At 48.9% G+C, this 16,321-nt stretch overlaps 1 protein-coding gene across 2 annotated transcripts in view; it reads right to left on the bottom strand.

Annotated features, from left to right (window-relative positions):
- Positions 1–16,321, bottom strand: part of LOC138511692 (survival motor neuron protein-like) — a 643,682-nt gene that overhangs the window by 123,398 nt on the left and 503,963 nt on the right. For both annotated transcript variants that reach the window (XM_069627523.1, XM_069627524.1), the window contains one exon: positions 4,266–4,376. In XM_069627523.1, the coding sequence (XP_069483624.1) occupies positions 4,266–4,376 (111 nt within the window). The remainder of the gene's footprint in view (positions 1–4,265; positions 4,377–16,321) is intronic.

Genomic DNA, 16,321 nt, shown 5'->3' with positions numbered 1-16,321 from the left:
CCAACAAAAAGGACCATAGTGATTGTGAAGTCTCCATTTCTTTACCTTGTTCCTCAAAGACATCCTTCAACAGTGGCATGGATGGTATCTGTTGCCTGAACACCCCATTGCATCTATCCAGAGTGCCCTTTCACAAATTATTGCATGGTCTTTTTACACAGGTGTGTTTTTCTAGTGCTTCAGGACTAGTTTGCATTTTTATTTGACTAAAAGTCTATAAATGTTATAGTAACTTATTTTGGACCATTTGTGGCAATAGGAAATGAAGAGACTTACCACGTGGTCCAATAGCGGTTGCTATAGACTTATGATAAACTAAACACATCTAACCCCAACTCTAAGGGGGTTTGCCTACTTAAACTAAAGAAACTCTGGTGCTCATCAGGAAGTCTGTGCGAGTCAAAACAAAAAGGCACTGCCCCGGTCACAAAGGTCCCTACTCCATCCCTGTCACTATGACAAAAGACCATAAAGGCCAGCTACCATTCGTAATCCAGGAGAATGACTCACTTCTCCTAAATGTGAAGTGTCCAAACGTCTCTCAGGTTGTTCAAAGCAAAAGTACCATAAAGGTTCTGGGTTCTCCGTAACACAACAGAAAGCAAAATAATCACAAAGTTCTCGTTGGGCTAGGAGAAGATCTCCCTTCTCCTAACCAGTTCCCCAATGTCTTTCACAGTCCTTCATAAGGTTTGTAGCTCCCTTAGGGAGGTTTTCAAAATCTCTAGATTTTACACAATTCTTGATCCACCCCCACTGGGACGATGAAGCTGTTCCTAGAGTCCCTCTCGATTCTCCAGTACCACACTTTCGTTGAGCTGGCCTGGGAACTGTATCACAAAATGATTTACGGTTTTCTCTATAGTTCATAGTCTTGTTACTTCCCGTCCCCATCCCAGACTTATGAGTGTTCCTCTTTATCTTCTCGCAGGGAATTCTTCACTGGTTTTGTCAGGGTTCTCGGATCCACACTTATTAGTTCAACTTCTTCCTTTAGTAGTCATCCACGTCTCACCTCTCTCCACCTAGAGTTATTGTGGACCATTGCGATGTAGCTGTTGAAGTCCTCGGTCCCACCCGAAACAGGTTACGCCTCCACTACAGTCTCTCACTCTTTCCTGATAGTCATCTTTGCGGTTCTGCTGTAGGCTACAGTAAGCAGACTCAGCACCGTTGTCAACAGGTCATGCCACCACTGCTCAGTTTCGTCAAGTCTATCATGTGGGTTCCCAACTGACTCACAAGACACTTATCGGGCGTCCCGCTATTTCTCTTCTCAGCCTTGGAGACCAGCGTTTTGCTGCCATCTCCCAAAGCCCTGCACCAGCTTTCCAGGTTTCAATGCTGCCTCCTCAGTCACCCGATTGACCCTCTGGTCATCACAGCTTGGCAGAACCGCACAGGCCATTGTCAGACGGGTCAGAGGATGACTAAGAACACAGTCGCTCTTTGCTGTTCAGTTTAAATAGAGGGGACAGCCCCAGCGTAACATCCTTCCAATTGACAGAAGTTGCTCTACCTTTCATCCCGCCCAGATGTAGCATTTGTGAGCGCTTCTTTGTCTTAGTACTTCTGTTCATCAGGTGGGTTCGATATTTCACAATTCATAGTTTCGGAAGTATTTTATGTTAAGATTTGGGCTTGGTCAGCCTCCGTGGTGGGATTTCATATGGTTTGTGGCTCCCAAATGCGTCCTTGTCCCCACGAGATCCTCCAGCATGTTAACGCCCCTGGGGGACTATTGGTTGGCGGCCTCACCTCCCTAGCCTCATGGGAAGGGGTTCACCCCCGGGTATAAGTGACGCAATCTAAAGGATCGTCAGACATTGTACTAAACATTTTTGGATGCTACGGTTATCAGCTCACACCCCCACTTAAAGATATAGCCAGCCCTCGTCCCGCACCAAGACAACTACTCAGAACCTATCACGCCACCATGGAAGCCCCACCTTCCTCAAGAAGGAAGTTCCATCCCTACACTCCTTCTCAAACAACAATGCTGCGCTAGTCCTTGTCCTAAAATTCAATAAACCACACAAGACAGAGCTTCATTCTCGGTTATGGCAAGAAATGACAACACACTAGCTAAATATCTCCCCCTCAAAGTAAACCACCTGATCTTCAGGAAACTGCTCAAGACGTTTCTCTTCAACCAACTTTAAAGATATGAAAGAAAACTGCAACCAACCAAAAGCTAGGACACAGATACCCTCCGTAATCACACCAGACAAATGGAGAAAGGGTGCAGCATATCGTGCAAAAACGCCATATTGTGAGACTAACCCCTTTTACTACCGTTAATTAGGAGGATTTAGACCTATATTTAGACCTAGAGCCTCGCTGTCTAAAATCAATAAGGTGCAATCTGCTATTATAATACCTCAAAATATTCCCCTGGACCTTCAAATTGGAATTCTATTAGAATCCTGACCTCTCTAGACTGCCATTCATGAAATAACCTGCTAATTTGTCGACCCCGGCTTCATGACATTGAACCACACCAGAATCTCTTGAAGAAATGCTGGTAAGAGCCATGCAGCGACAATACCCCAACCCCTCATCTCTCAACTAGCCCCTCTTTTACTAAAAATCTCACCACCACTCTCCCCATCAATGTTTCACAACCAGGGGCGCTCTTTAGAACAAACCTGCACCCATCCATACCATGACAAAAAACTGTTTTCATAGCAGCACACAAGTAACGGATACTTCAGACTTGCACCGTCAATACAGGTTTTCTGCATATGCCTTTCCTGCTGTCCCAACCCAACTGACTTTCTTATAGAGCAATGCACAGCAAGGCCAACATTACAAGCAGATGGTGCTATAGAAGACCACTAAGCTTAACTTAGGGCAGAATACCATTTTGGGGGCTCTTTTGTCCTATTATTTGGGTCCCCCTAAACTGTGCCCTTTTCCTCCTTTGGTTTCTAGGATATCCAACTTATTTTTGTGGGCAGAGTGACGTCGATAAGTCTACTTGTCTATACAACTCTTCTTGAGCATATGGACCAATGACTCCTAGGACTGTTGTGCTTTTATTAAGCACTCTATTTTAGCAAGAGTGAATTTATCACCCTACATTGATTTTGGCGAGCAGGCTGGTGGCCACCACTGTAATTTAGTCGTCGATTGACCTTGGGTCATATTGGTACACAGTATGTTTCTTCGGGCAATGATGTGGATATAATTTCTAGGTGGTTTCATTATTTTAGCAGTGATATGGTAAGCTGTGTCAGGAAGAGTTTTAGATGAGTGAACACTTCTGTTCTTTAACAGAAGGGGCTGCTTCTCTAATTTTAGTCCGGTGTACCTTTGCAAAGCATGAAAGGTGCATCCACATATGGGCTGGGGGAAACTGTAGCCACCTTGTTAATTTGCTTGTCTGGCCTTATAAGATAAGTGAGCAACAAAAGCCTCTGTATAAAACATGACCTTGAGACGTGAAAAGAGTGGGAAACTAAGCTGTGAAAATCCTGGAGGGGGAAGTTAAGTGACAGAATAAGTGAGATATAGGTGGTTGAACACAGGCATCTTCGAGTGCAAATAAACAAAGTGGGGTAGAGTCAAGCAGTGAAAATTGGGAAACTGAGAAGAGGAATTACCACCCCACAATGGGCCATGTGGTTCATTATGAAAATCTACACTGACAGAAAAATACAAGGCATTGAATAACAGGTCAGTTTTGTGTTGGCAGCATTTGTGGATGAACTCGGACTGCGAAATTGGTCACGATAGATGTTCTTAGCTGTAGAAAGCTCTGCATAACCGGATTCCAAGCAGCAACACACAATGAGTTTGTCATGGCCCGATTCATAGAGAGCAGGCAGCTCAGAATCTATATCTGGACATTTGTAGGAAAACAAATAAGCCCAGTTTTGGAAAAACCTGCATCACATTTTGCAGAATAGTCCAATGATCCTATTGCAAGATCAGTTTCCTGCAAAGCGGGTCCGATTGGGCATTATCTTGAAAATTAATGGATGCAAGGATAAAAATCAAAGATTTAAACAAAACCACAAAAGGCCTTCTAAAAAGACAAGCTGAAACTAGCATCAGTCAGAAACGATTCACCATACTTTGGGCGTCTTGCAATGCAATCACCATGTACACCAGATAACTTGCAATATACTGCACACTATATGATGAAAAAACAGACCCATGTCCATGCCATGAGCTGAATAAGCATAAATACTGGTTCTAACAGGAGGATAAACTGTAACGGATGGGCCCAACTGCATGTAGCGAAAGCAGGCGTCACTTACCAGGTAGTAGCCAGTGTGATATCCACTCATGTACCAGGCAATTAACATGCTGCCAAGTGCCTCGTCATCTTCACTGGAATCTGGGCCCATTGGAGGTGGAGGTGGTATCATCTACAAATAAAAAAACAGGTTTCTTAATCCAAAATGATGTACTTGTCATGAGGTGGGTGGAACAGAACAGTCAGTATAATATAGATCACAAAGATTAATTCACAATTAAAGAAGGGCTTGCAGAGGAGGGACAATCATCAAAGTAATGCCCATATGGCATTTCTGGCTTGGAGCAAGAAAAAAAGAAGAAAAAAAGAAAAAGGTCCCTCCTTCACTCTTCCCAAAAGGTCTCTTTTGTGGGGTTACATAATTTGAGAGGAATACTGCACCCTCCTTTCTATCTGTAGATCATGTTCCCACCCCTCTTTCGTAAGTCAGTCTTCCTGGCTTGAGAATCTCAAGGCTTGTATTATCTTTTCACAAGTCTCAGTAGTAAATAGTTTTATTCGGATTCAAAGTCCATTAAAACACTCCCAAACAATTGCAAAAAATCAGAAATGAAAGTTACCCTATTATACAGTATTTGCTCATAAAAACATTTGAAATGATACAATTTCACATTACCAGTGTCCTGTTTCTATAAACCACCTTCAGGGCTGTCTTGATAAAATGAGCTAAATCATAAAAAGATCACATCTTCACAATCGATAAGAAAAGCCAAACTGTCCCTCCTTCACCACACCCAAGACCACATGGGCAAACCATATCCAAACCCAACCATGGTGCCCTTGTACCAAGTGGCAGGACATTTAGCTTGACCTGGAAGATGTTCGTTTGGCAAACATCAGTCTTTATTTTAGTTATAACAGGGGCATAGCTCGCTTGGGTGAGCCTAGGTATATACAATTTTAGGGAGGGTAAATTAATGCATCTTGCCAGGATAGCCTCAAATACCCCTTTAACACAGTTATGCACTGCCTGCGAGTTGCATCACCCAACACTTTCTTCCCTCAGCCTCCATCTTTTCAAAAGGCCAATTCTGCAATTATACCAACACCTCACGTCCTTACTAACATTTTGCATGGACTCTCTGAAAGCGATCATATTTGGGTTTGTAGAGGTCCTCAATTTAACATTGAGATAAAATTATAAGAACCTCTGCTGAGATTGCAATGATATACTAACGATCCCCAGCTCATGTCTTAATACATCCCCCAGGGCCTGTTTTCTAAGTCTAAGACTTCTTGGTCTGAGAATCGTAAGGCTTGTGTAACCTTTTCGCGAGTCTCAGGGTAAGGCAGGGAGTGGTGGGGTAAGCAGAGAATTCCTTAAGCACAAAACGTGCTGGGAGGGATCGAAAACTAAACTCCAATGAAACTCAGTCTAATGGATTTAGTGCCCCAATCTCAACGTTCATGCCAAAGACAATCATCCACATGGCTCAGATGTTCAAAGTACCACAACGGCAATTCTTGGTTCTGCATCGCAAGGCTTGATCTGGTCACCACTCTTTCCCTTGGTGGTCAGTCAGTGGGTAAACAATCACCACCTCCAGGGATGGGTTGATCATACCCACTGCCACCTTTGGCAAGAACTGTAGTACCTCTTCCATCCATACAGGTTTCAGTTACAAAGGGCAGGGCTGTGTGGCACCAATTTTCCCCATGGGTTCTTTGCAATGATCTGTTTGAAAGAATTACCTGTCCCCTCCCACCTCCACCAGGTATTTGTGGGTAGACTTTTTGCCCAAAGTCCCTACCGGTCTCTCCTTAACCAAACGTTACAATGGATTTCTAGAATCTGGTCTGGACGACAGATTTTAGGGGGCCACCCTGGTCATGATGAACAGGGAGCTCTGAGAGGTTAGCCAAAACCCAATCAAGGTATGTGGATGAGCAGTCAAGGGCAAGACTCAGGAAAATGGGGTCAGGGGCCCTCACAGTATGAAACACAATAATTCAATTTAGACAGTTATAAAAATAGTTATTTATTTTAGGCCTTTAGAATGAAGTGAAAAATAAAATGAGCAGGTAGTACTATCACAACACTAATACAAATATATATAATCACCATTAGGTTCACTTAATACCCATCAAATAAGTTAATCAAGCAATGCAGGTACGTGATATAGATGTGGTAAATGATGGGAACCAATCACAAGAACGGTATTCTAATTTTAGAAGTCCAAACCCCAAGTTGGGTGGGGTCTTGTGCCCAAATGTCACATGGTCCAACACAATGTTTCTCCCAAGTAAATATTCTCTGTAGAAAGGGTTCAATAGGCTTGTGGAAGTGAATAGTTTGAAACTATTTAAAAGTTCTACAACTATTTAGCTGGAGAAGCAAGTCGTTTTCTCCTTTCTTACCAACTCGAGGCTAACCCAGAGGCAGGATACCCAACGCAGGGCTGACGACCAAAGGTGAGCGGAATGGAGATAGGAGACAAAGGGTTTTGTTCCCAATGTTATCCTATGGCGGTCACTGGGCACAGGCAGACTGATACTTATTTCTCCCCCACTGGAGGCTCTCCATCTTCTACGACAATCATTCTTCCAGTTGTGGTCACAGCAGCTGCTCCAAAACATAGTTCCCTTGTGTTGGGGAGAATTTTCATTTCTGTGCCAATTCCCTTAGAGATCCCCAGCTCTTTTGCTGGACTGAGCTTTTTAATTTTTACTCCAGACTTTTTCCCCACTCCCTCATGTGTTTTTCTGACTAGGATTTGTGGTTTGCTACTGTTTAATGGAGTCTGGTAAACTCCATAGGCATCTGCTTTTTTCATGGCGACATAAAACACGTTCCGTGCAGTGCCACTGAGAGGTCCCTTGGACTTAATGTTTAAATACATTTTCTTGGGTGAACTACTGTTCCCAAGAATAGTAAGATGGGAACTTACTTAAAAGACAAGATTTTTGGGAGGAGTCGACCACTGGAGGACAACATTTGACAAAGGAGACGTGAAGAGAAGTCAGCAGCACCCTCCTGGACCGCTAATTGCCCGGTGAAGAACTGCAGCTGTGCTGACCCAGTTTTTGCTTTGACTGGGAAGACTTCCTCCCTCGGGGCTGGTGGGACCAACTAGCCTTGAGATAAGCTTCCTTTTGGCGCAACCCCAGATTTACTGTGAATTTCCAAGGCTGCAGAATCCAAATGCCCGGGGACCCCTGACCATCATCGAGAAGATGGTCTTCAGAAGTGCAAACCCGGGCAAACTTCGTGGGCATCCAGAGGACCCCATAGAGCAGGAAATCATCATCCAGAGTCCCCTTAGCAGTATCCAGGACCGTGGAATCAAGTAAGTTCCAACCGGAGCTGACATTCTTTGTCGCAGAGAAAAAGGCACCAAAACCACAAAAGGCTGCTGAAGCAAAGAGAATCCATTGCTGCAGAGTCCCTCTTTCGAGTGCTGCTGTAGCCTACCAGACGTCCTCCCTTTCGTCACAACAACCAAAGAGCAGGAACAAGGGTCTGACGGCACTGCAACAGGAAAGCATCCAGCTGGAACAAATTATTCATTTCTCTGGTACTGTGGGGCTTGCGGTACATCTACCTTTTGCCATTTGTAGTGCTTCCTAGCTTGGGGAGTATTATTTTAAACACTTTTTGAGTTGACCTCAACTCAGCTGTACTGGCCTCCCAGCGGGTGCTTCTTCAAGGTGGATTCCTATTGAGTTTCTGTGATTTTCTACTGAACTACTGAAAATTTTAAAACATTGTTCTAAGAAGAGTGCATCAGAACTTTGATCAGAATTCAGCGGCTTTGTGGTTTTGGTGTCTTTTTCTTGGCGCCAAGAAGAAATGAAAATCACTGGTTGGATTCTCTTCAATAACTCAGTCCTGAATGCTTGTGGAGGGACTTTTGGAGAAGAATTCCTGCTTTTGAAGGTCCAAACAGATGCCTGCAATCTTTCAACCGGATTCAATCTCCGCAAGACTATGCACTCACAAATGGTCCAGGTAGCCCGAGTATTGGCGTTCTGCAGCCCAGGAAGGTTGAAGGGCATCGGGGGATGGCCCAAATTGAAGGTCTTCAGGCTAGATAGTGCCGCCATGCTAAGGGAGGACGTTGCCCTTGGCAGGTCTTCACGGTCGAACTGAAAATGGGGTCAGCACAGCTGCAGGGCTTCACTGGTACGATTGTTGAAGGTGTTGCTGGCGTCTTTGCTGGTCTTCTACTTCGGATTCCTTGTTCCAGTGGTCGACTCAGCCTGTAGTCCAAAAAGCCTTGCCTTATATGCTGGAACCCATTAATTCACTCCTGGGGGTTGGCTGTCCTCTAGGACAGCCAGCCGCCCAGTTAGAACTGGTATCAACCAGGCACACGTACAGACAAAGGACGGCAAAGTTTCGGGAACTTCCCTCACTTCCTGCCTTACGATACACACTGGAGGCTGGGCAGGCTTCGGGCTGAAAAAGTTCTGTAAAGAAAGTTGATGGCAAATTAGACAAAGTTGTTCCGAGCCAAATGGATGGAGATCAATTGAAAGGTTTGTGTTAAAGCCAGTTTGTGTTACAATAGATACATTGGTCTGTCATGATTCCTGCCCTTCTTGTCCCCAGCCCTCCAAGATGTCAGGCTGGAGCCAGGCCACGATCACCTACATGGCCCTCAAGGGCCTCTCTATCCGTCCAAAGACTCACCTGGAGTCAGACTTGGCGCTTGTGGCACCAGACTCACTCACTCCCATAGGATAACATTGGGGATTGGACTTGTAATGCATTGATGGGGACAAGATGGATGCCCCCACATATTTCGGTTCCCAGAACTGCATGTGCGGTCTAGTCTTTTGGGTGTGGTTCAGCCCAGAGGCACCTGGGATTCCCAGAGACTATTTAAGCCACACCCAGGCTGAGAAGCATGCTTTGTGTTTTCTGCACCTGCAGCGTGACACTCACCGTGTTCGATCGGTCTCCAGTGGGCCTGCATCTTTCTTCTGCGCTCAGCTACTGCAAGAACAAGAACACCGTTAGGAACATCCTTACCTTGCAGCCCTTCTGCCCATCATTCAACGCTCCTTCTGTTCTGCGGGCATCTTCGGCGGTGTCATTCCCATCCCGGCACGCTGCTTCCTAATGAAGAGGAAAAGAACAGAGAAAAGGCATTAGTAAGCATTTTACAGCTCTTTGCTTTTTTTTTTTTTTAAATACTGAGCTTCAAATGCTTACCTGAATCCCAGCCGCTCTGTGGGAACTGTCTCCGGAACTTCTCATCCATCTGCGAGGGGGAAAAGACACTCCAGTTTAGCGTGGAAACATCTAGAGGCGCTGCATACCGCGCTTACTCACCGCATTTGTTCTTCATAACCGGCATCCACACTGACAACGTTGCGGCACCTAAAAGACACAGAAAAAGAACTCAGTTCAATACAAATACGAAAAGGGTGCATCGCACTCTCACTCACCTTCAGCGCCACTCATCTCAGCAGCACGCCGCCATCCCCGGACGCCGGCCCTCATCTAAGGAAGAAAGGAACGAAGTTCGAGAACTGTTCAAAGACTCATACTTACCAGTCGGACTCTCGCCAGTGAAGTAACTAGGCACCAACGAGCCCGCATCAATCAGCGCACCCCTGCGCTGAAAGCAGGACGGAGAGCACACCATCCAAGAAAACAAGGCCCAGTCGCCAGTCGAATAGCCTCCAGGGAAGGGTTCGAGGTCGTAAGAGCCCAGGACCGGCTGAGTGACGTCCCCGTGGATACCAGGTGAGCATTACATGGTCTGAGCCCGGCCGAGGGAGACCGATTGAAGATTTTGTGTTAGAACAGATCTGAGCCCGACAGGGGGGGTTCTGGGGAGTACCGTGAATCACACAAGAAATTGGATACGTGGAAATCCTAAGAAAATGGTGTATATGTGAAAATACAAACTGTGTCAAAGTGGATCTGAGCCCAGCGGAGGGGGATCCAAGGTGAACAGTAAATCACCTGAGAAAAGTGCATAGGAGAATCCTGGAAGGAAAGGAACTTTACTATTTGTTTGTTGCATCAGGCCCTTTGAAAGAAGAGACTTTCAACGGCAAAGAGACTTTGGCACAGAAGGCCATGATGTTGAAGTTTATAACTGCACCCTCGTGCTTGAGAAGGGAATAGTTTCTCATCTGTAACTCCATTACTCCAGCGTTGGTATCTTTCATGGATTCACATGCTGTGAATATCCCAAGTCATCAGGCTGGGAAACCTTAGTCACAGTGTCCTATCAATGTCCTTTTTGGGTGCTTTAGGCCCTACCAATAGGACGTATGGTATAAATAGCCCCGTCCCCACATCATCCCTTCAGATTTTAACCTCCAAAGTAGAGGAAACCCGAACCCGGTTTGCCAGCAGGGGCTGCCGGCGGGCTCATGTGAATCCATGAAAGATATCAACGCTGGAGAAGAACAAGTTACTTTCTTACCTGGTAACGTTCTTTCGATGGGATGGTCCGACGACGTATTCCATATCTATGACATGTAATCCCCACAGCTGTGCTGCTTCGGAAACTTTTTTCGGCTTCTGCGTCCTGCGTCGATGACGTCGATGCGCCGTCGTAGAGGAACTCCTCCGACGTCATCCGATGTGATAAGTAGGACGCACGACGCCCGTAGCCTCAGTTGTAGTTTTTTCCCCCAGAACGTGTGACATTAGTCAACTGCCAGTCAGACACAAAGCCTTGCGGAACGTAAGCTGTAATCGCAAAATAAATTCTGCAACGGGGAAGGCAGGGCGGGAGCGATATGGAATACGTCGTCGGACCATCCCATCGAAAGAACGTTACCAGGTAAGAGAGTAACTTGTTCTTCGAGGGGATTGGGTCCTCCGACGTATTTCATATCTATGACAGACTCCCAAAGCAGTACCAGAGCAAGGAGGAGGGAAAGAATTTAGAATCAAAATTTAGAATAGCCAATCAAATAGCAGAGCAAAGGACCGCCTTGCCAAAGGCCAGATCCTGTGCTCGGATGGAATCGAGGGAATAGTGACGTACAAATGTATGTACTGAAGCCCAGGTGGCTGCATCACAGATGTTGCGAATAGGAACACCCCTCTGCAGGGCAGTAGATGCAGCCATACCCCTGGTAGAATGGGCCCGCAAGCCAGCCGGTGGGTCCTTACCCGCCAAGCGATAGCACTCCGAGATGGCCAAAATAATCCAGCGAGACAAAGTCTGTTTCGTCACAGCTTGCCCCAAACGCTTTCCAGCGTAACCAATAAAGAGTTGATCGTCCACTCTGACCCGGGACATGCGTGAAACATAAAAGCTTAAAGCTCTCCTAGGATCAAGCCTATGGAGCCTCTCCTCTTCCTTACCAGGATGCGGAGGAGGATAGAATGCCGGAAGAACAACCTTCTGGGCCAAATGAAATTCCGCCACTACTTTCGGAAGAAAAGAAGGACGAACTCTAAGGACAACCCTGTCCTTGTGAAATACAGTGAAGGGTGGCTTAACTGAAAGTGCCTGTAACTCACTCACTCACTCTGCGAGCGGAAGTAACCGCAACTAAAAACACAGTTTTCAGAGTTAACAGCCTCAAAGGGCAAGAATATAAAGGCTCAAACGGAGCACCGTAAGAAACTTAAGAACAAGGTTTAAATCCCAACCGGGCACCAGGAAAGGTGACGGAGGGAACACATTAGTGAGCCCTTTCAGAAACTGTAAAATTAAAGGGATTTTAAAGTAAGAACACTCTTCAGACGAGCGCTTAAAGATGGACAGCGCCGCCAGGTAACCTTTAATGGTACCCACTTCAAGCCCCTGTGGGCCAAAGAAAGTAAAAAGGACAGAACTATGGGGATGTCACATGCAAAAGGATCCACATTCTGAACTCTGCACCAGTCGCAGAACTTACGCCAACGGTACAGAGACTTTGATGCTGGCCTTCGGGCCGAAAGCAACACCTCCATCACGTCTTCAGGGAGGTCCCAATCCTTATACCTCAACCTTTCAGAAGCCAAGCGTGAAGGTTGAGGGATCTGACCTCTGGATGGAGAACCTGACCCCCCTCCCGTGAGAGCAGATCGTCTCGGTAGGGAAGACGACGTGGAGGGCAGAAGGACAAGTCGAGAAGGTCCGGGTACCACGTCCTCCGAGCCCACGCCGGAGCAATGAGGATCATCCGGGAACCGAAATTCCGTAACCTCCGCAGCACTTGCGGGAGGATGGGGACTGGAGGAAACGAGTACAGCAGCGGGAATGACCACTCCACCACGAACGCGTCTCCTAAGCCTTCTTTTGGAGGAAATTCCTGCAAGCAAAACCTTTCGCACTTCCGGTTGACACTGGAGGTGAAAAGATCCACTTGAGGGGTCCCCCAAAGGGCGAAAATCTCCAGGAGAATCTCCTGAGCCAACTCCCACTCGTGAGAGATCGTGCTCTGCCTGCTCAGAGCGTCCGCCGTCACGTTTTCGTCTCCGGCCAGATGAACTGCCGAGATCGAAACTTCCTGCTGGATGGCCCAGAACTCGAGCTGCATCGCCTCCCTGCACAGAGGAAGTGACCCTGCCCCCCCCCCCTTTTTTGTTGAGGTAGTGCATGGCCACTGTGTTGTCCGTCAGGATCAGGACACTCTTTCCTCGCACAGTCGGCGGAAAAGCCTTCAGGGCTAGCCTGACGGCCCTCAGCTCCAACAGATTGATATGGAGTCTGGACTCCGACGGAGACCAACGACCGCTGACTGTCAGCCCGTTGGCATGAGCTCCCCATCCTGTGAGGGATGCATCCGTCACGATCGTCACCTCCGGCCAGGGAAGCCAAAATGGAGCCCCCTTCATCAAGTTGCCTTCGACGGCCCACCACAGAAGGTCCCGGGCGACCGAGGGCGGCACCTGAACCGGGTCCGACATCCTGCCGGAGGACTGCGACCATTGCGTCTTGAGTGCCCACTGCAAAGATCTCATCCGCAGGCGAGCCTCTGGCACCAGAAGAATGCAGGATGCCATGAGGCCGAGCAACCTCAAGAACTGGAACGCTGGGAGCGTCTGGGCATGCTGAAACTTGTGCACCATCTGCTGAATGTGAAGAGCCCTCACCTGGGGAGGAAAACACTGCCCCAGGGAAGTGTCGAGCACTGCTCCGATGTACTGGAGCCGCTGTGTTGGCGTCAAATGGGACTTATTTAAATTGAGGGAGAAGCCCAGCCTGTGAAGGGAGTGGCAGGTGACGGACAGATGATCCAGGACTTGCTCGGGAGAGCTCCCCCTGATCAACCAATCGTCCAGGTAGGGGCAGACGTGAATCCCCCCTTGCCTGAGATGCGCTGCCACCACCACCATGAGCTTGGTGAAAACCCTCGGGGCGGAGGTCAATCCGAACGGCAGGACCCGAAACTGAAAGTGCGAGTCGCCAACCGCGAACCTCAGGTACTTCTTGTGCTTGGGATGGATCGGCACATGGAAGTAAGCATCCTTGAGGTCGAGTGACACCAACCAGTCCTGAAGCTGAAGGGCCTGGAGGACTTGAGAGAGAGTAACCATCTTGAACTTGTCCTTCCTGAGGAGTTTGTTCAAACCGCGCAAGTCCATGATGGGTCTCAATCCCCAGTCTTTCTTCAAATCAAAAAATAAGGGGAATACCATCCCTTGTTCCTCTCCGCTACAGGCACCAGTTCTATGGCGCCTTTCTCCAGCAGGGCTTGAATTTCCTGCGCAAGGAGCGGATCCGGACTCTGCAAAGAGAGGTTCCCCGGTGGATTGTCGCGAGGCCTGTGCCGAAAGGGAAGACAGTAGCCGTGGGTTATGATCTCCAGAACCCACACATCTGAAGTAATGGCTTGCCACTCTACAAGATGCTGCGCCAGCCTTCCCCCAACCGGCGAACCATGGGACATGGCCTCATGACTGAGTGGGAGCGGCTGCAGTGTTACTAGAGGGCAAAGAGGCAACAGCCCGATCGGCCTTGGCACCACGGGTACCCTCTCGTCCACCTCTGGTACCCCTGCGTTGGCCTCTTTGACTGCCAGCTCCTCTCGCTTTACCGAAGGACGAGTAATAGCGAAAGGAACCACCCCTCCACTGCTGTCCCCTAGGACGAAAAGGCAGAGGTTGGCGAACTGCAGCGCCCAACGACTTCACTGCAGCTTTTGAGGTCTGTAACCTCTCAAGGCTCTCGTCAGCCTTGCTGCCAAAAAGGTGTTCACCATCAAAGGGCATGTTGAGGAGCCGGGACTGCACATCAGGAGCAAACCACGCAAACCTGCGTATCACGGTGCTCGCCGCCATGGACCTACTGACGCATTCAGCTAAGTCCAAACCCGACTGAACGGACTCACACATGGCATCCTTACCAACCTGGACCATAGCAAGGAAACCATCCCGTTCGTCCCCTTCGGGAATATGTTCAGCCGCTAACGCAACACAGTTCCACAGAGTGTGTGTGAAACGAGACAAGGCACAAATGGAGTTGGCCGCCTGAAGCGCCATACCACCAGAAGAAAACACTTTCTTCGCCCAGCCATCAAAACGTTTGTCGTCCCCATCAGGAGGGATGGTAGGGTACGACGCCTGCTTCGCCGGGGCCGTGGCCGCCTGCACCACCAAACTCTCCGGAGTGGGGTGCCTGGTCAAGTAGCAGGGGTCGCTACTGGTTGGACGGTATTTTCGCGACAAGGATCTGCCCACCGCCGGGAGACTCTCCGGAGCAGTCCAAGCCGCCGCCACCCTTCTCTGTAAAGCCATATGGAACGGCAGTACCGGGTCAGTTGGGGGACCAACATCAAGGATGTCCGTTAGATCATCCTGCACAAACTCCCCTGGGGGAGCAGACCATCCCAAGTACTCAGAAACCCTAGCCATAAGACGCCGGTACGAGGAATCGGCATGAGAGCCAGGCTCAGGCCTACAAAACTCCACCTCCGGAGAGGTGTCCAGTCCAGTGGCATCATGCAGTGACTGCCTCAAATCGTCAAACTGACTATGGCCCGAGACAATTTCATCTGGAACCTGACTAGGAACCAGGCCATCAGAATCCTCATCCCCCTCTGAAATATATTCCAGGTGGCGAAAAGAAGGCACCCGAGAGTGCTTGCTCTTAACCAGAGCCTTCCTAGGGGGTTCTCCCGTGCCACGGGGTACCTCCGACACGAAAGGCGTCGATGGCGTCGAGCGAATCGGCGCCGAGAGAACCGGCATCGAGGAAATCGGCGTCGAGGAAATCGGCGTCGACGTCAGATGCAGCGCCGCCAGCATTGGCGGCGTCGACACAGCCCTCGAAGCCGCAGCCCCGAGCGTGTCCCTCGACGACCTGAGCGTCGACGGCTTTGACGACTTCCTCGGAGCCGGAGCCTCGAGAAAGCCTGTCGACGCCCTCGACGTCTCAGACGATGTCTTCCTCGAAGACCTCACAGGTGCACACGGTCTCGAACGCGTCGAGGACCGGGACCTAGAACGGGTACGCCGAGAACGAGTCTCCTTGTCCGAACGGGACCTCTCCCGTGACTCGTGCCGACCACTCATGCGAGCGGTGTCTCTCGACCTCTCACGGCCGACCCCACTCGGGGGCGCGGACGGCTTAGTACCCTGCGACTCAAGAATCGCCAGCCTTTTCTTCCCGAAGCAAGCCCATTTCTCCGGCGTCGCACGGCTGGTGGGGTAAGCGACATGCCGGGCATAGTCCTCCGAAGAGGACCTGGAAGACGACCGGTGTCCGCGCTTCCGAGAATGCCTCGAAGAGGCTGAGGTGTGGCGAGACCGACTCCTAGAAGGAGACCCACGAGACTTCCGACGATGACGCGGAGAGTCACCCCTCGAATCATCCGTCGAAAGCCCTGCAGACTTCGACTTCCGGGGCTTGGACACCCGACCTACCGACAACTTCTTACGTTCACGTAAGGCTTTGGACGTGAGCGACAGGCAGTCGATACAGTCATCCGTGTCGTGGGCCTCCCTGAGGCACCAGAGGCAGGCGTTGTGCGGGTCCGTCACCGACATCTTGGACCCACACTCCCCGCACTTCTTGAAGCCCGGACGCGGGGTCGAAGACGAAGTAGAAGACATCTTCACACAAAGGATTTTCACAAAAACGAACAGGTTCGAAAAACCGAGAAGAACAGAACTCCAAAGAGTCGAGGCGTTAACCGAGATTCACGAAGCAA

This window comes from Ambystoma mexicanum, chromosome 6p (assembly GCF_040938575.1).
Source record: "Ambystoma mexicanum isolate Mex_15411 chromosome 6p, UKY_AmexF1_1, whole genome shotgun sequence".
NCBI lineage: Eukaryota > Metazoa > Chordata > Amphibia > Caudata > Ambystomatidae > Ambystoma > Ambystoma mexicanum.
This window is presented reverse-complemented; position numbering and strand designations above follow the sequence as displayed.